This window comes from Salvia miltiorrhiza, chromosome 2 (genome assembly GCF_028751815.1).
Source record: "Salvia miltiorrhiza cultivar Shanhuang (shh) chromosome 2, IMPLAD_Smil_shh, whole genome shotgun sequence".
Classification (NCBI taxonomy): Eukaryota; Viridiplantae; Streptophyta; class Magnoliopsida; order Lamiales; family Lamiaceae; genus Salvia; species Salvia miltiorrhiza.
The window spans coordinates 59736791-59756347 of NC_080388.1; the positions used below are offsets into that span (position 1 = coordinate 59736791).

The following is a 19557-nucleotide window of genomic DNA, read 5'->3' on the forward strand; positions in this document are numbered from 1 at the left end:
TGCGGGTAGCATATTCTCAAAAATCGCGGGTAGAGGGTACATGCGGGTATACCCGAGGGTACCCGCAATATAATATTTAAAAATTAAAATTAAATAATTTTATTTAGGAATTTTAGGAATTAAAATTCCCAAAACCTCCAAGCCCTAATCATTTTCGTTCGTCTCTCTCTCTCTCTCATCTAATTTTATTTAGGAATTTTAGGAATAATTTTGATTGTTGTGCTTGTTTGTCACCTGTTTATTTATTATTTATTCGTCACAGGTTTTATGGATAATCGATGAAATAGAAATGATATTTTCAATTTTTTTATGAAATGCGGGACAAAATACCCTCTCGCGGGATAAAATACCCTTCAGCGGGACCAAAAACCCGCAAAATTACAATTAAAAAAAAAATTACGGGACTGTGAGGGTATACCCACTGCAGGTATTCAGGTACCTGCAGTATGCAGGAGGGTCGGGTAAGAGTGGGGATTTCGACGAATTTTGTCCCGCGGGTACCCGAATTTACAGCCCTAGTCTAATCCAACTTAGCTCACCTCAATACTGTCTTACCCAATTAACTTACTTCATTTATCAATATCATGCTCAACCACAATCAATAATCCCAATGTCAAATTCTTTCTCCACAATTAATACATTCAACAATCTTTACCAAAAAAAATCCTGCATAATTTTAGGGGAGGAGGGAATAGTATTTATTTAGTTAAAAAAAATATATTTAGTTATATCAAATAAAGTTAATTAGAGATTAGATATAACTATATATTACTTACTATAATATATAAATTTAAATTGTATCTATCTAATAATTTTATATATATTTTAAGTAAAAGTATTTAACGAGTTAATTAAATAAGTTGAATATTATATATTAAGCTCAAGCTTGATTAATTTAGCTAATAGCATCCATATATATGGGTCTTACATAAACTCCAACACGTTTAAAGTTAGTGGAATTGTTATTGATGTGCACATGGGTTTGATCTTTGTCGGAGCTGATTGAAGTTTTGATGGGATAAGATTTAATCGACTATAAAGTTCGGTGCACCTAATAGTTATCCATAGCCATGAAAATGCGATACTAAGACTATATGCCGACCTAATGGATGGTAGATTGAAAAACAAAAAAATGTAGCTAAAAATTGTGAGATCGATTTTTTTAGAAAATAAAGTGTTATTACATTAGAAGTTGTGACCTAATACCTTATTTAGATCAGATTGACGCCAACATGAGTCGTGGTCATTGTTTCCCCCTTATGGGTTCGTAGCAATTACGAAAAATATTAGGCTGCGTTTATTTTGATGAATAAATTTATTCATAGAAAATGATAGATAACACAAATTTATGTCTTTAAATGTCTTCTTCCTTTTCTAATATTTGACACAAAAGATATGCTCACCATTTTTGTTTTCTTATTTTCACTTCAAAGATGAATCCCTTCATTTTTGGTGTGATAATATTATCCATCCTTGAAGTTAAAATAAGGAAAAAAAAAATGATGAACATCTCTTTTGTGTCAAATATTGAAAAAGAAATGAGACATTTATATTATTCAATATTTTTCATGAATAAATTTATCCATAAAAGTAAACGCAGCCATACTCTCTAACTAGCTATAGTATTGGAGCATGTACCCTCATGAAATTTGAAGAAGTTAGTTCCAACTACAAAAGATACTACCATCTATCAATTGTGAGCATGTGATAATGTGTCTATTAATGATACGACACGCCATACTAATTATTCTCCCATTCTCATAGAAATAATTTAATATTATTTCTCTTTTGTTTGTCCTGAAAAATTATACTCTTGCTCTCTTAGTATGTGATTTAAATTTTCTTTTTTCATATATATACACATTCATAGCTAAATCAAATTTAAAATTATAAAATATTATTTTTTTTATAAGTAAATAAGAGAATAATATGATATTTGAATGTCCCTTCACTAATACATTAAGTGCTCGTTTATGCGATATGGGATAAGGTGTGATATGTTTGACTGAGATGTCTTTTAGTAATATCATATTTGGTAGAATGTATTAAAATATCTATAAAATATAAAGGGTGTTCTTAGCACATTTTTTTAGTATTAATAATCGTAAAAGGGCGTGTTCTCCTTGATGGAAAATATATATTTATTATTTTTTCACTTTTTCACATATTATGAATATATTTCCCTAAGCAGCATGGAAGAAATTAAAATCCAAGCATCCATTTTTTCATCTTTTTACTCTAATCATGATAATATTACCTTGAGCATTTGTGTAATAATATTTTCACCATAGAGAATATGAGATAAAAAAGTGTGGAATGATAAAATTTTCTATATTTTCTGATTATCTTATCTTCTTATAATATACTCCCTCCGTCCCAGCTTAAATGTCCTGTTTCTTTTCGGCACGGAGATTAAGAAATGTGTATAAAATAGATAAAGTGGGTTGGTGGAAATTATTTAAATATTAAGTATAGAGAGAGAGTGTATAGCCAAAAAAGGAAACAAGACATTTCAAGTGGGACAACCCAAAAAGGAAAGCAGGACATTTCAGCTGGGACAGAGGGAGTATTTGCAATTAAAGAGAAAGCACCATAAAGAGCTAAAAATAACTATAAACCCAAATATGAACCCTAATATTAATATCAACCATAAAATAAAACTTAATTATTAACAACTATAAACTATTTTCAACCCCGAATCATGAGCATGATATATATTAGAGGAAAATATCATCGGGAAGTATATCCAACTTTTATGAGAAACACTATATGGAGAAGGGGAAAAAAAACAATATATGGAGATACACTGATATATGCATAATTTAGTTGGATATACTTTAACGAGGCATCGCCAAAATCCCGATAGTTATGGGATTGGAACAAAAACTTCTGAATAATATAATTAGGAAATTAATATGAAAAAAAGAAATAAGCCAAATGAGTTAGCACTTACATATATTATTCGTAATGTAGCCTAGCAAATCGCAAGTTCAATGCTTGGCTTAATTACTTATTATCAAAGTAAGGAAATCATAGAATGTAACTCAACATACAAAGATGGGGAAAAACCATAATGAATGTGCAAACTTCAGCTATAGTAACTGAGTTAATAATACGTGTAGCTGCTTCAAATTTACAATTTATGTACAACACTCTCTACATTGCTTAGCTTAGTTGAATCCGAAGGGCTACTTCAAAAATATGCAGTTGGATGGAAATACCTATGAATTAGACAAACAATTAAACAAGTAGAAAAACAACAAAATATACACCACCATCTTTATAATGTAAGAAGCTAGCTAGAGGCATTTTAAGGCTTCTTCTTGTCAAACCAAGCAAGGATCTTTTTCCTATACACCACCATCTTTATAATGTAAGAAGCTAGCTAGAGGCATTTTAAGGCTTCTTCTTGTCAAACCAAGCAAGGATCTTTTTCCCATAAAGATTGCTTTGCATGGATGCTGCATTAACTTGGATCAATTTCACCAAAGAATCAAAGACTCTTCCCTGTGTAAATTAGGAACAAACGAGACATATGCATTACGAAAACCCCGTGTATTAAGGCTGAACAGTTCACATCCATTGAAAATATTGGAAGGCGTTTATGCTGATATCTATTCAAATTTCAACTTCAAGAAATCCCAGTAAAATTGGTACATTCAAGTCATTAGGCAATGGCAAATAGAAATTCATGATAGCTTCTCTCGCTAAGACCTTAAACAAGGGCATATCTGGTTATCCAGCTATAGTTACTTGACCAATTATATATCCAGCCACAATGAAATTAATAGGATTTTCCTATAAAATATTCTGGCTAGGGTCATCAAGGATACTACTTTTTATTTAAGCATGCAATATCTTTATCTATTTATGTGTTACTTGTATTGTTAAGGGGCGTTTACTAAATACTCCCTCCGTCCACCAAATGAGTACTCATTTCCTTTTTTAGTAAGTGTACCTCACACAGCCCACTCACAATAAAAATGGGCCTTTTTATTCCACTTACACACACTTAATCAATTCTTAAAACTCGTGTCACTCCCAAATGGGTACTCATTTCATGGACGGAGGGAGTAGATTAAAATAGTACTATATGCTAATCTATTGTTTATTAAGATGGATTAGAAACTATGATAATCTATTGTTTATTAAGATAGATTAGAAACCTGAGATATCCTAAGGCCCTTGATAATTTCTAGAATTTGGGATAACTTGCTGGAGTCATATCCAATTGAAAGGGGTAGGATTGGAGACATCCTAATAATTATGATAAAGATACTCAACAATGTATATTGTGAATCCTGAATAGTAAACACCCTCCTTAGAGTAGTAATATGTTGATCTCCGAGGCCCGAGTAATTTTAGTGCTATAGAGCACAAATAAATGTTATTGGGGATGAAGATGAACTCATGCACAATTTAAGGACTAGCAGAGTGAATGGTTCCAAGATACGAAACTATAGAAACCTAAAGCAAAAAAAACATTGAAACGCAAAGTGGGATATCTCACCTTTGTTGCCGACAATGCATTTTGAATGACAAAATTTCCAAAGGGATCTACTAAAAGCATCGAGGCATTTGGGCTTCTCAGCAGTTCCAAGACAATAGTTGCAGAAACCACTTCTCCCGATTGTAAGAGCTTCTCCACTACATTGCTGGCATACTTGTTGCAGGAAAGAGACACAAAACAGCCTTGGAACTGTCTCAGAAGATATATCGTGACTTTTTGCATCTTCATCCCGAGAAGATGTTGCACCACATAGTTTCTACATGTCAAAAGAATGAACAATAAAATGATTCAATAATGCTGCAGATATTAGTTGAGCCTCAATGAAATAAATCAGATAGGTTTGGAATCATACCCATAAGGATCTTCAGCAAGCTGCACAGCATTCTCTATTATCTCACTTACTAATCTTTCTCTTGTTTCTCCACGAGAATTTTCCACGCATGATTGTATCACACAACATCCACTTTTATTAGTTGCAATTCTAAAGCAGTTTTCTGCAATCACTTTCAGAAGGTGCTGCCATTTAAAATTCAATATTAGATATATGATTGAGCCGCACAGTGACATAATAATAGATCAATAAAATATCCACCATTTCTAGGTCTATCTAAAAAAACACTACAATTCCCAGGGAAGATTCATTACTGTATGCTGAGAAGCACGAAAAAAAAAAAAAGATAACAACAAAAACAAGATTCAAGTTGTTTCACACGAGGACATATAGGAATGGGAAGTTTTCTTTACAAAATAAATAAAATCCGATTATGGACCAAGTTACATGGAATTGCATTCCACCTCTAAGTTCGGTCATAGTTTACTGATTGATCTGAGAGACCATAATGCGAAGTCAGTTGGGAAATGGTAGGAGTAGGAAATTAGGTATTGAATGATATTTTGTGTGTGAAATGAAGGACTTTACTTTTACTGTATAGCTAGATTAAAGTAAGGCCTAAAAGCACCCTACATTAGACATTCAAGAGTTCTAAGATAAAGCTCCAGATGGTCGAGTATATAATAAGAAAAGTTGTCGTGACATTCGCAATGCTTTGCGTGTTTAACATGACAAAAGTTTCCTAGAAGCATCAGTCTACCACAAGCTTTAGCACAAACAAGCACGAGCCTCGTTTATATAAGACCATCACTATTGACCACTAAAACATCAAAACGAGTAATTAAATCTTCAACTTCTCCCCTGTATAAAGGCTGCTTAGACCAATACTAGTTCATATATAGGATACAACATTGATCCCAAGAATTGGCAAGTTATTAACCCTATGTACTTTGTAATCAGAACCAAAGGATAGAATCCCTAAAACTTAACAGGAAATGAGACAACTAGACAATTACTAGTACTCAAACAATTAACTGAGGAGCATTTGAACACATAGAATCTTCAAGTAAACACAATAATTGAACAAGTCAAACCAAGTAATCCCATGCATAATGGGCCAAATTGTACATGACAATCAATAGTTCAAAGTAAATTAATATTTTCTTTGTCTACTACCTTTGTATATTCCCCAGGAAAACGCTTAACACAGAAGTGTATGATATGTTGACCATTGCAGTCGGTGGCTAAGACAAAGGCATCAGGAATTAAAGAAGCCACAACTAATGATATTTGCTGAGGCGTATTCAGCTTCTCCAACAACTTCTGTATTGCTTTAGCCCTGTATATGAATCACCCACATCACAACTTTATAAATTAATATGCAAATTATTACAAACAAACAAACAAAAAAGTCATTTTGTTCATACCCAGAAGGGTTGAGACAAATTGAAGTGAGAACTCTGGTGAGGGCCATGATGATCCTAGTCCTCTGATCCTCATTGCACACCGCGAAAAGCTTATGCACAAATTGGCTACCAAACTGATTTCTCAACAAATCATCACAAGACTCCATAACTTCCAACACAATCATCTCGATTTCATTATCACTCATCCCCACCTCCAATTTCAAAATCAAGACGCTGCTCCAAACTAGGTCTTTGGCCAAGGACACAATTTTCCCAATCATGTTTTCAATAGTTAGATGGTGCGCCAACTTATACAACTGCTGATCAGTATACAAAGAATTTGCAAAAGAATTATTCTTTCGAGTAAAAGGTACAACCGGAACGTTGTACCTTCGGGATTCCTTGCCATGCAAGATATGGTAGTCAAAATCATCGGAGTTGTTAGCATCACAAAAATCCAGTCTTTGATAACAGTTTATCAATTGATTATGAATATGACCACCTGCATGAACGTATGGGCCCCCACCCGAGAAACTGGAGCCCACATTGATATTCTGGCGGGCCCCAGGGAGGCCGAGAGGCCCATTGACGCTGGAAGCCTGAGCCCAATTTAAAGCCTGCTGCTGCTGGCTTCCCCCGTAAGCCATTGGTGGCGGAATTGATGCTGCTCCGCCTACGTCGACGGCGGCGGGATGGCCGTGGAACGACGCCTCCTGGGACCGGAATCGGACATTGGTGGCGAGGTTGAGCCTGGAAAAGGCTGATTCGATTGTTTGGTCGGACTCGGTGATCAGAGGGGTTTGGCGATGGTTTGCGGCGGGGAAAAAGCGGTACGCCTCCGGGGTGAAGAAATCCTCAGGCGGTTGGAAGGGCGAAGAGCATAGATTTTCAAAGATATGTGGCTCCATCGCCGTTTTGCGAGTGTGTGTGTGTTTTTGGGTTGAAGATTTTGTAGGGAGGGGTTTACTCAGGGGTTTTATTTATAGGGGAGGGAGGGTAGGGACACTCCTTTTACCTTCTCTTTATTTTTTTCATTTTTTTTATATATACATCTATCTTCTTCTGCTTCGATTTCTTTTGGAACTTCCTTAGTTTAATGAGTATTTTGTGAAATTATAGTACTAATTTAATATTTTTATCACGAAACGAATAAAAATATTCCAAAATTCAATAATCGGCCACGATTCTGCTTCATAATTTATCATCTCACATTCTCGCTACATCTCATAGTTATCAACAACTACCCCAATCACACTCTACTAGTCTCTTCAATATTTAATTAATTTTTTTCTCTCTTCCATATCATTATATCCATCCTATCCAACCACATTTATATTGAATATATCGTTTATCGATTACCACTCCAATCACTCAATCACAATATTTTATACAATTATTTTGTTATCATTTTTAATCATAATATTTTAAATTGTATTAAATACTAATTAAGATAATATTAATAAATTAAGAGAGAATGATGAAGTTTTAATAGTGAAAATTGATGTTATATATACAGAAAATAATATAGTTATATTATATGTACAACTATAACAAGATGAGTGTCTATTTACATAGAATAGATGTTTTTAATTTTTTTATTTTGATATAATATACCAAATATATTAAACAGTTAACTTAATATCAATATAAAAATTTATAAACTAATAACAAATTGACACTTATCATAAAAGAAGTGGAGAAACTTTGTGGTCTATTGAGGATGGGTCGTCGACCATGGTTGGTTGAGGAGACGGATTTTCTTTTTTTGTTAATTAATTGATGAGGTGGTGGTCGAGCATTCATCAAACTAGTATTTGCACGAAAAATATTTTTATATTTTATTATATCTAAAATTGATTATTTGATTATTATATAAAAATTCTAAATATAATTAAAAATACTATAATTTAAGATAAATATATTTTAGTTTAATATAAAAATAATAGAGAATAATTCATATTAATAAAAAATGATATTTTAAAAAATGAAAACAATATAAGCTAAAAGATAATTGAAAAAATTAATAGATTTATTCAAAAAAAAAGAGGAGAGAAAAGAGAGAATTTTCTTAAGTCTTAATCTTTAAATAAATATAATTTTTATATTTTAAATTCAATATTTACATAACATATATCAAATTAAAGCTCTTGTCATGATCTTTAATTTGATATGCACATCAAATATTTTATAATTAGTCGAATTTCACAATTTAAAAAAAAAAAATAGAAAAATAAGAAGTTAAAGAAAAGGAAAAAAAAAAAAGATGTATAGCTTATATATAAACCTTCAATTTTATTCTAACTACAAAATTGTCACTCAATTTTGAAATTGAAAACTCCTTTTTAATATAGTATAGTTGGTCATTGTTATTTGTAGTCTAAAAACATGTAGTATATTTTATTTTTAAATATTACTCTATAATAAATTTATTAAAATATATTTTCATTTTTTCAATTTAGTCACAATTTTATCACATATATCACCAATCAAAAAAAGAATTATCTCTATGATCGTAACATTACAATAAAAATAGATTTATTTCTCCACTCATTTACTTAATATATTTATCAAAACTCGTGTCAAAATTTGGTATACATATTCTTTCTTAACAGAGGAGTATTATTTTAAAAAATTTAAAAACGAAACAACAATAGATGCTCCTCAATATTAAAATATTTATGTTTAAATCCAAATTAACGTCAGACTAACCAGTAAACTTATGAACAATACAAAAATTTAGTTCTGGTATTTAAATGGTACTTTTCAAGATATTTTCGTTAAAGGGTCAATTATTCGATTGTTAAAATGTAATTTCTCCTTACTTATTTGAGTATTAAAAAGTGACTTTTCTAAGTATATATCTTGAAGTTTAAGCGCAAGCCGAGTAGCACGAAGTTACTTACCCACCAAAAAAGCAAAAAAACTTTATAATATAATATTCAAATCGCAGAAATATTATTATTATTATTATTATTATTATTATTATTATTATTATTATTATTATTATTATTATTATTCAAAATAATAATTTGTAAAATATGTGCCTACCTAAGATTGTTTGTGACGAAGGAACAAAAGTATTACAATTTTACATTTAAGATATGTTTATTTTAAGTGATAGGATAAAGGGTTAATTGACTATAAATTCATACATTATATATAGTCAAATTTTGGTTTTTCTCATAAATTATACTCCTTCCGTCCACTAATTCAAAGCCTACTAGCCTTTTTAGTCTGTCCACCAATTCAAGACCTATCTATTTTTAGTAACTTTTTATTTATTTTTTAATTGGCGGGTCTCAATAAACAATATGCTTTTTATCCACTCAACTAATTAACAATACACTTTGTGGGTTCCTTTCTCCACTCAACTAATAAAAATATATTTTTTCTTAAAATTCGTGTTTTGCCTCCTAGACCTTGAATTAGTGGATGAATGGAGTAATTTAAAAAAAAAAAAAACTATCTTATTTGCTGCATTATCATTGATACCTTCAAGTCGCCGTGCGGCTTTCAGTTGTGGCCCATTGAATTTCTTTTTATTTTTTAATTTAAAAAAATCAAAACGTCACATCAATTTTAATTTTACCACATAAGCTTTGATTTGGAAAAAAAATGTAATTTATGGAAAATTCGAACAAACATTAATTTCATAATGTATGGGAAAAAAACCAAATTAAATTTAACTATAATGTTAATTTTTAATTTGTACCAAAATAAATAATGCTAGTTATGTAAAATTTTCCAACGACTGAACAAGAAATTGAAGGATTCTTCTCAAACTGCCTTAATCCCCAAATCTTCCGATATACTTTTAAAAACTAAATTGAATCTTCCGATACAGTTTTAGAAATAAAATTGAGTCAAAGTTGACGAAGCTTTTGACACTCAACCTCCAATAAAAGTTAAACCATTCAGTTACAGGTTTCTAATTGTAGTTAAATTCAAAGATTACCTCTCCTCAAAAAAAAAATTCAAAGATTACCTTTAATTAAGTTGGTCAATACCGTGTCTTCTCCAAATGACAGTCCAACTTATAATTCGTTTTTTCTTCTTCAAACCGTGTCCAGAGTGATACCCACATATGATATATATGCATGCTATCATGAATAATACTCCCTCCGTCCCATAATAAGTGGCCACATTCTTTTCGGCACGGAGATTAAGAAATTGAGTGTTATATGTTTTAATAGAGTGTGGCCTACAATTGTTGACCAAATTAGTGAGTAATTGTTGACTTAATTAAAGTAATTTTGGCATTTGTAGAAAGTGGCCTACAATTGTTGACCAAATTAGTGAGTAATTGTTGACTTAATTAAAGTAAACTTTTGCCATTTTTAGAAAGTAGCCACTTATAGTGGGACAGACGAAAAAGGAAATGTGGCCACTTATTATGGGACGGAGGGAGTATTTAGTATTTTTCTTTCATCAGTATGAATCATGATCATAACTAATTTTGTTTTATTTAAAATCATTGATTTTATAAAAATAGTATCATCTCTGTTTTTTTTATATTGTCTAAATTAAAAGGCAATGTGGAAAATGGAAATTAAGTTGCATGCAATTGTATGGAAATTATAAAATTATTTCATGCATACATTACTCTCCAATGCCAGTGGCAGTATGAGTGACGTGGACGCGGCGGCTGGTAATTTCGACCATCTCTTCCATCCTAATTTCCGCGCAGCTGCTCACATTTATTTTATTCCCAATTCGACCCATATTTGTTTGTGTGAATATCAATTATTGTCGAAAAGGTACCTATTGTTGGAAACGAGTAATAAATAAGTATTCTTTTCGGTTGGTTCACGTAACATCTTCTTAATTTTTTAATTTAATTCGTACACAAAATATCTAATTATTTAATTTTTAATTTTTAATTTTATTAACCCATATCCTTAAAATCACCACATTTTTATACATATTGTTATTAATAAATGCAAGTCTAGTTTGGATCCACATGTATAATAAGAGTGAACTCATAAAGATTTTTGTCTAAGTCCGATTACCACACTTGAATAAATTAATTAATATTAAGGCACATTCCAAGCATTTCAAACAATATTTTCAATTGACACTACTTTCTTGTTTAATAGAGAAAGACTTTAATTTATTTTTTCCCAGTTCAATAAATTGGCACAAAAAATATTTTATAAAAGTACCAATTATTCTAAATAAAAAAAAATGAAAAAAAAAATTAGTGATTCCAAAAAAATAAAAATTTCGCCGCTTACAAGATTCGAAGTTTGGATCACTAGTTCAAAGTGATAAATCCATTATAAATTTTTATTTTTTAAAAAACTTTTATCACGAAAAATATATATTTTTAATAAAAGTGACTATTGTTTTAAATAAGAATGTCCGTTGTTTTCAAAAAAAGAAAAAAGAATGTCTTAGGGTAATTCAATTATTGACTTAGTGCCTCACTGCCTCTTTCCTTAATTATTTGTCTTTCTCCGAGCCAAAGTTAGATGTGCTATAAACAGCACAATTGATCTAATGAAAGACCTTTAGAAATGGAGTATAAAAGTATTGGATAATTTATAATGTGACCGCGATGCAGTAATTAATGGGATTTCTGTTCACATATATATTAAATTACATGACTTTAAGAGGGTGTTTGGCTAAGCTTATTTTAAAGATCTTATAAGCTCTTGAAGCTTATAAGATGTTTTAAGAGCTTATAAGATGTAATTTTTAAGAGCTTATAAGTTGTTGAAGTGTTTAGATAATTGAGCTTATAAGCTAGAGAGATAATTTTTTGTTAGAGAGAGAAAATCGAAGAAAAATGAACTTAAATGATATATAATGAAAATAATAAATTATAGTTGAAAAATAATTGTTGCATATGAGATTATAAAAAAATAAGTTGGGGTAAAGGAACTTATTTTTTGGGGAGCTTAAGCTCTTGAAGCTTATTTTTGGAACTTATAAGTTGTTTGGGAGCTTATTTTACCAAACACTTTAAAAGAGCTTATAAGCTCAGCCAAAGGCGGCCAAAGAAACTTAAGTGACCTTGATACCTTTTTACCATATTTTGACATTTGACATCTTTCTACTCGTGTGTTAAAATTTTATTTTAAACATATTTTACAAGTATAATTTTTATAAAATTTTATTATACTTCTTATTGATTCCCCCCCCCCCTTAAATAGAGCTTAATTTTGTTATATTTTCACAAGAAAATTAAACCTCTCTTTTTCCTAATAATACTTTATTTTCCCTGTTTTTTTTCATTTTATAGTCTAATCTGTAAATTTTATTTATTTTTAGTATGAATATTGCAAAGTAAAAAAAAGTTACTGTATTTTTAAATATAACATAAAATTATTATACACAATAGATAATTAAAAAGAAAACATATGTTAGGTTTTCGGTGTCAATATTAATGGAAAACAGATTATATTAAGTTGTGGGTTGTGTATAAGGATGAAAGAGAAATGAATATTTTATTAAAAAGTTAAATTAGATTGGGTTAGATGAGGGTTTTTCCCGTGAAAAAAAAAAGATGAGGGTCGCGACTTTGAATAGTCTTAGCACTTTATCACGCGGCTCTAAGATAAGTCTGGTAGAAAATAAAATACATTTATGCCAATTTATTGAATGATAAAAAGTAAAAAGCTCTATGTTTGTTTGTCAATGAAGTAATATTAATTGATAATGTCCTAGGAAAATAATTCATAGAAAATTGATTCTTAATGGTTTAAATAAAAATAAAAATGGGTCTTAACAAACTCCTTATCATGTGTTTGAAAATACCAATAAATTAAAACTGTTAATTAAGCTTATGGGTTTGTATTCATTAATTAAATTAATCAACTAATAATACAATAATCAAATTAACATGAACAAAATAATCATAATCACTTTTATAGTAACAACAATGTATTGTTAAGATACGTATCACATGACTCATAATTCTAAAATCAAACTAAGATTAGTTTAATAATAATAATAATGCAAAACACTACTTAATAAAAATTAGTATGTGTTTCAATCAAACAATATTTAAACACCCCTAACTATGTAAAAATCCTAAGAATTGAGAAAAATACATATAAGAAAATTAGTTAGAGAATCCTGAGGAGTTACACTACTTTTCTTAGGGTTAAACACAGCCTCTAATTTTCTCACTATAGCCCCTTATTTAAAAAAATAATAAAAACAATTATGATTGTACTATTATACCCTTACAGCTTCTATTTTAAATCAGTAATAATATAAATAAATAAGAATGTACCATTATATCCTTAAAATCCCTATTTTTTTTTATAATAAATTAAACTCTAAAAAAATGATTGATCTATATAGCTCCTCCGTTAACCACTGTTATCTGCAAAACTTTTTGAGTTAATATATAAAACTATCCACTTTCATATTGTAAAGATAAAAATTGTCCACCAAGATAAAAATAATAAAAACTGTCCACTTTTGGATTGAAAAGACGGAAATACCCTCCTTTAAAAATATTACTCTCTCTCTTTCCAGTACGTCTCCTCTCTCATTTTCTTCTTTCTCTCTCTCCACTCTCTTCTCCCTCACGGCCTTCCCCCTTCTCTCTCTCTCCCTCCCTCCCTCCCTTCGAGCTCAGATCGCTGGCGGAGCGCCGCCGCCTCGGCCTCGTCGCCTTCGCCATCTCCTGCTTCGCCCTCCGCCGCGAAGCGCCGCAGTCCCCGGCCTCGTCGCCTCCGCCATCTCTCTCTCTCTCTCTCTTTCTCTCTCTCGCCACAGCGCTCCACCCAATCCCTACAGCCACCGTAGAGCCCTCCACCACCGAGGCTAGCCGTGACAACCACCACCACGGAACCCCCCAAAACTCAGCCCCTCGCGCCGCCTAGGGTTTCATTCCCTTATAGCGGCACCGCCTCTGCTCACCTTCCGGCCGAACAATGCAGCGCCAGCAGACATCCCCAGCCACGGCAACTTTCGGCGAGCCTTCTCCCCAGGCAAAATCGCCGGTCAAAAAAAAGAAGGAGCGCGAACGCGACGCCACTGCTCTCTGCCTCCACACGATCTGCACCGCCAGACGCGGCGGCGTCTTCGATTCTCCTCCGATACCGAGTTCTGCAGCCCCGATGAATTCGAAGATGCTTAAATCTGTGTACTGTGTTGTAGATCTATAATCTCTCTCCTTATTTCGCTCTCTCTCTCTCCTTGTAAAAGTAGATCTGGAATTTTGTTTGTGACTATTGCAAATCTGCTTGAACTTTTGTTTGTGAATTTTGTTGGCTGTTTGTAGAAGATTTGGTGTGAGGAGGGTGATTAGTCAAATTAATATTCTTGGTTTGATGTTTGGAGATTTTGTTGGTTTGATGTTTTTGATTATTATGTACGAAGAACTTTGTATGTATGAAGAACTTTTTGATTAGTTTTTGTTAGTATGTACGAAGATTTTTTGTATGAGATGAAAAAACTTTTGTGTTAAGAACTTGATCCTCAGCAGCATAGCTTTTGTGTTAAGAACTTTTGTATTTTGGTGTTGTACAATAATTTGATCGAACTGTATGATTATTTTTTTAATGTTCTTAAATTCACAATCAAATTTATGAATTCACAACTTAATATTTTTGAATTCACGATCACATCTATAAATTCACAATTTAATATTTTTGAATTCACAACTAGATCTATGAATTCACAACTTAATGTTCTTGAATTTTCAAATAACTTGATAAATTCACAATTTAATATTCTTAAATTCACAACTAAAATTCGAATTCGCAAAAAAAAAAATTCTAGTTTTAATTGTCAATTCAAACTTTAAAAACTTAATTTCACAACTACTTGAATTCACAAGCAAAATAAATTCTGATTGTGAATTAAATTTTGGTTGTGAATTCACACTCAGTCGAATTCACAACAAAAAAATTCTGATTGTGAATTAAATTTTTGTTGTGAATTTGATTAGTTGTGAATTCACAATCAAAAAATTCTTATTGTGAATTAAATTTAGGTTGTGAATTCGACTGGTTGTGAATTCACAACCAAAAAAATCTGGCTGTGAATTAAATTTTCGTTGTGAATTCGACTGGTTTTGAATTCACAACCAAAAAATTCTTATTGTGAATTAAATTTAGGTTGTGAATTCACAACCAAAAAAATCTGGTTGTGAATTAAATTTTGATTGTGAATTCGACTGGTTGTGAATTCACAAACAAAAAATTCTGATTGTGAATTCGATTGGTTGTGAATTGCGGGATTTTTTAAAGGGGTGATGTAAAGTGGACATTTTTTTAATTTTTAATGTGAAGGGTATTTTGGTAACAGTGGACATTTTTTAAGTTTTTTATTTTAGTGGACATTTTTTATCTTTACAATATGAAAGTGGCCATTTTAAAAATCCACTCAAACTTTTTTTTTTTTTTTAATTTGAAGTGTGAAGAAGATGGAATATGATAGCCACTTTGAATCGAAACTATTGATATCTGCAATTCTTTTTTTATTTTTAATTTGAAGTGTGAAGAAGGTGGAATACGAAGCTCTTTTTCTTAACAAGTTGCCGGATAATGCTTTCAACTGCTGGACTTTGTCTGGTGTTGCCGAGGCATACGAATAGCACAGAAAATGATCTTAAATGTTCTTCTCACCTACACGTTGTCGTATGAGGCAGTCGACAGCTTCAGAGCCATTGATGCGATTCTCGTAAGTTTTATAGATATTTTGGATGTTAAGTTAAATTAATATTTGATAGAAATGGTTGGAATTTGGGGGATGGGTGAAGCATTTTCATGTCTGGTGACGAGTGAAGAAGATGAAGGTTCTTGAAGATGAAGATCCTTCTCACATCAAATATATATATTTTGCAAATTTTAGTGATTAGCGGAGGGGCTATACACATCTTTCATATTTTTTGAGTTTAATTCATTATAAGAAATTAGGGGTTATAACTTACAAGGATGTAATAGTACATTTATATTTATTTATATTATTATTTTAAATTCACTACAAGAATTCAGCTTATAGACAACACAATATAAATGACATATTTCAAAACCTGTTATAGATGACGGTTTCAAAAACGTGTTGTTTATATGGGCGGCAATAGACGACAATCACAAAAAAGCGTCATCTATTAAGGAATAGATGACGCTTCCAAAGACATGTTGTCTATAATAGCGGTGACGACGCTCATAATTAAGAAACCGTCATCTATTGAAACATAGATGACATCTTTTTGAGGCTGTCGTCCGCCCAATATAGATTACCCGCTTACAACAGCGTCATCTATTAATGTATTAAACAACAATGCAACATCACGTCGTCTATTCATCTCTTCTTCTTTTCTTTTTTTTTTTCTTGTACGCAGCGTTATTTCTCTCCCTCCCTCTCTCTGCGTTAACTCTCGCTCCATTGTCTCTCCCTCTCTCGTCCGGTGACGTCGCTGGTTCTCGCCGTCTCTGGAGCAACGAAACCGGCGCCTCTTCTTCCTCCTCCTCTCCTTCCCTATTTCTTCCCAAAATAAAATCCCCAATTTCTAGGGCTTTTGGTGAAATTTCTGAGTAAAATGGAGGCTGTGAATAAAATTACCCATTTTCTTATTTTAGATATTTTATTACTTTTCTTGTTTGATAAAAATTCAATCAAACACATGAATTTAATTTTTTTAAATTATACTAATATTACTTCTGATATCAAGAACAAAATTTATGCCAAACAAACAAGAGTAAACTGCAATATAGTTTGGATGCAAGATAGCTCTCCTTGAGCTCATTCAAAATAAAGGAATTAATTAATTACATCAAGAGATTTTGATATGCACTACCAGTTACACATACAACAAGTCAACACATCTTACAAAGTATACTAATCAAATCATATATAAAATTTACATAAACTAGTTGACGAAGAAAACACTGTAGTGTATAATAATAGAATGCATGAATCGGCAATTAATTAATATACATATATGTAATCTGGTGTTAGAGTTGAAGTTATTGGTTTAATTATTGAGGTAAGAAATGAAACCCATGAAAGCGTGGTGTGATGAGGAGAGTGCGGCGTAAAATGAGATAGAAAAGGAAAGCTGTGTAAGAAGCTGCTACCAAACACACCAGCGTTCCATACATGAAGCCATGAACTTGTGATATGAAAAAGTCCACCAATACATATCCATTTATGGCTATCACGATTCCAGCCACGCACCATGATATCCTCTGCCATTCAAAACAAATTAATTCAAAATCTCAAATAATTATTAGTGTAAAATGTATTAGCTTACCTCAATAGTAGTTCCAACAACAAAGCTCCCCATAATGTGCTCATCGGAGACTAAATGCAGCAGCGGAATGACGGCAAACGGAATCTGCAAGGCCTGAAGCACATTGAGCCATTCATTGAGCTCATCAAACAGCTCCTCCGATCTATTGAACAGCACCGCCACGAGCACCGTGGGCAGGATGGCGCAGCTCCTGGTGATCACCGATCTCAGCCACTTCTTGATGGGGAGGTCCAGGAAGCCGCCCATGATGAACTGGCCGGCGTAGGTGCCCGTGATGGTGCTGCTCTGCCCAGCCGCCAGCAGCCCTATCCCCCAAATGTAGAGGATGGGCAGCAGGCCGCCGCCGTATCTGCGCTCCAGATAATCGCCGGCGTTGACGAGGCCGAGATTGTGGGCCAGCGGGGTCCCGTAGAAGCCCTTGGCGAAGACGGCCGTGACAAAGAGGTTGATGAAGAAGGAGATGAAGACGGCGACGAATGACTCGATGGTGTAGTAGTTGAGAGCCTCTTGAACTCTCCCTTTCTTCTTTAGGTCGATTTTTCTGGACTGGACTAGGGCGGAGTAGAGGAACACGTTGTATGGAGTTATCACGCACCCTATCACTCCCACTGCTTTCGGAATTGTCTCTGCATTAAGCCTAGGTACCAGTATTCCTGCACCACAAACAATCATCTACCTACCAAAATACACAATGAGTGATGACATTTTATAAAAATCAAAATTGGGTGGGAACCGTCTAAGAGTTCTTTGCCGCCGGGTTTTGCATCCACAAACATCCATGCGAAAGAGATGGCCATGCTTGTGATAAGAACTCCGAAAAAGGCTTCCAGCTTTCTGATTCCGTAGTTCTCAAGGAATAAGAAGATGAAACTGTTCAACAAAAAACAGTGTATATGCATGGTCTAGCAAAGATGAATTTACGTTCCATTTGCACTTAAATACATGCAATGAATATTAGAAGAAAACAAACAGACCAATCAGAAGCAGTTATGATGACACCAGCCCAGAGAGGAAAGAAGCCATTGCTGAGAATCTTGATGGCAATGGCGCTGCCGATGACCTCTTGAATATCGGCAGCGATGAGCGCCAGCTCCGCCATGAACCACAGCATGAGGCCGGCCCAAAAAGGATACTCCTGCCTGCAAATCTCGGCGAGGTGGCGGCCGGTGGCGACGCCGAGGCGGAGAGCGAGCAGCTGGATGAGAAGGCCCATGAGCGTGGCCCACAGCAACAACCATAGCAGCGAATAGCCGGCGATGGCGCCGGATTGGAGATCGCCCTCCAGGTTTCCGGGATCGAGGAAGGCAACGCTCATCAGGAACCCGGGACCGGTGAATTTCCAGAGCTTCTTCCACGAGAACGGCGGCACCGCCACGCCGGGGGAGTCGCTGCTCTCGATCTCCACGCTGTGGAGGAGAATGCTTGATTCGTGGGCGACGTGGGGCGGGATCGGTAGCGGCGCGGCGGACGAGGGGAGGAGGGGATTGGAGTCGGCATGGCGGTGGTGGTGGTTGTGGTGGTGGCGGGGAGAGAATGAAGTGGGACTGTTGGGAGAAGAGGTCATCGGATTTATGAGAATCAGATTATTAATTTGCATGTGTTTGTTATTTTTTCGACCAATTTTGCGTTGACCGTGAAAGATGAGGTTGCTGTTTTTTTCTTTTTCTTTTTGACGATATACTTATGTTTAAATATAGGGATTTAAAAAAAAAAAAAGTTTAGGTTTGTTTGTATTCTAAGATTGGATTTTAAAACATTGGTCATAGATATGTTTCATGTTTGGTTACTAAGAATATACTAATAAACTCTCCGCAGCGAACACAAGGTTATTTTGAATTTTTGACAGACAAATCTATCAGCACTTTTGAATAGTAACTTGAGTTTGTTAGTGGATGATAAGTTATGATTTTTGCAAGAGTATCCCAAAAAGATAAAAGTCAAAATTTGCAAGGGTGTAGCTTTTTGAACTGGTTTCTGATTTCACCACCCATTATATGGTTTAATTTTTTTATCAAAGGATACAACATTTCATATGAATTCTGATCGATCCCATTTTTCGGTATTATACATGTGTATTGCTACTAATTTTTCA

General features: G+C 33.3%; 2 protein-coding genes across 2 annotated transcripts; both read right to left on the reverse strand.

The window, feature by feature from the left end:
* Window positions 1-3357: 3357 nt before the first annotated feature.
* LOC131010755 (pumilio homolog 12-like) lies at window positions 3358-7214 on the reverse strand. Its single transcript, XM_057938419.1, has 5 exons — window positions 6269-7214; window positions 6018-6180; window positions 4863-5026; window positions 4511-4766; window positions 3358-3507 (listed from the first exon to the last, which is right to left on the reverse strand). Exons 1-5 carry the CDS (start codon window positions 7153-7155, stop codon window positions 3397-3399), a joined length of 1581 nt encoding a protein of 526 aa, XP_057794402.1. The 5' UTR covers window positions 7156-7214; the 3' UTR covers window positions 3358-3396.
* A 9876-nt stretch (window positions 7215-17090) lies between these two features.
* On the reverse strand, window positions 17091-19145 carry LOC131010756 (metal transporter Nramp3.1-like). The gene is made up of 4 exons (XM_057938420.1): window positions 18440-19145; window positions 18199-18335; window positions 17466-18118; window positions 17091-17400 (listed from the first exon to the last, which is right to left on the reverse strand). Exons 1-4 carry the CDS (start codon window positions 19060-19062, stop codon window positions 17191-17193), a joined length of 1623 nt encoding a protein of 540 aa, XP_057794403.1. The 5' UTR covers window positions 19063-19145; the 3' UTR covers window positions 17091-17190.
* Window positions 19146-19557: the final 412 nt, after the last annotated feature.

Excerpts from the sequence above, each read along its gene's own strand:
- LOC131010755 (XM_057938419.1), bottom strand. The coding sequence starts at position 7,155 with ATGGAGCCACATATCTTTGAAAATCTATGCTCTTCGCCCTTCCAACCG. Across the intron at positions 5,027-6,017 it reads TTCCTGGGGAATATACAAAG|CACCTTCTGAAAGTGATTGC; the intron begins GTAGTAGACAAA and ends TTTAAATGGCAG. Across the intron at positions 4,767-4,862 it reads CTTGCTGAAGATCCTTATGG|AAACTATGTGGTGCAACATC; the intron begins GTATGATTCCAA and ends TTTGACATGTAG.
- LOC131010756 (XM_057938420.1), bottom strand. The coding sequence starts at position 19,062 with ATGCAAATTAATAATCTGATTCTCATAAATCCGATGACCTCTTCTCCC. Across the intron at positions 18,119-18,198 it reads CGGCAAAGAACTCTTAGACG|GAATACTGGTACCTAGGCTT; the intron begins GTTCCCACCCAA and ends TTTGTGGTGCAG. Across the intron at positions 17,401-17,465 it reads TTGTTGGAACTACTATTGAG|AGGATATCATGGTGCGTGGC; the intron begins GTAAGCTAATAC and ends TTTGAATGGCAG.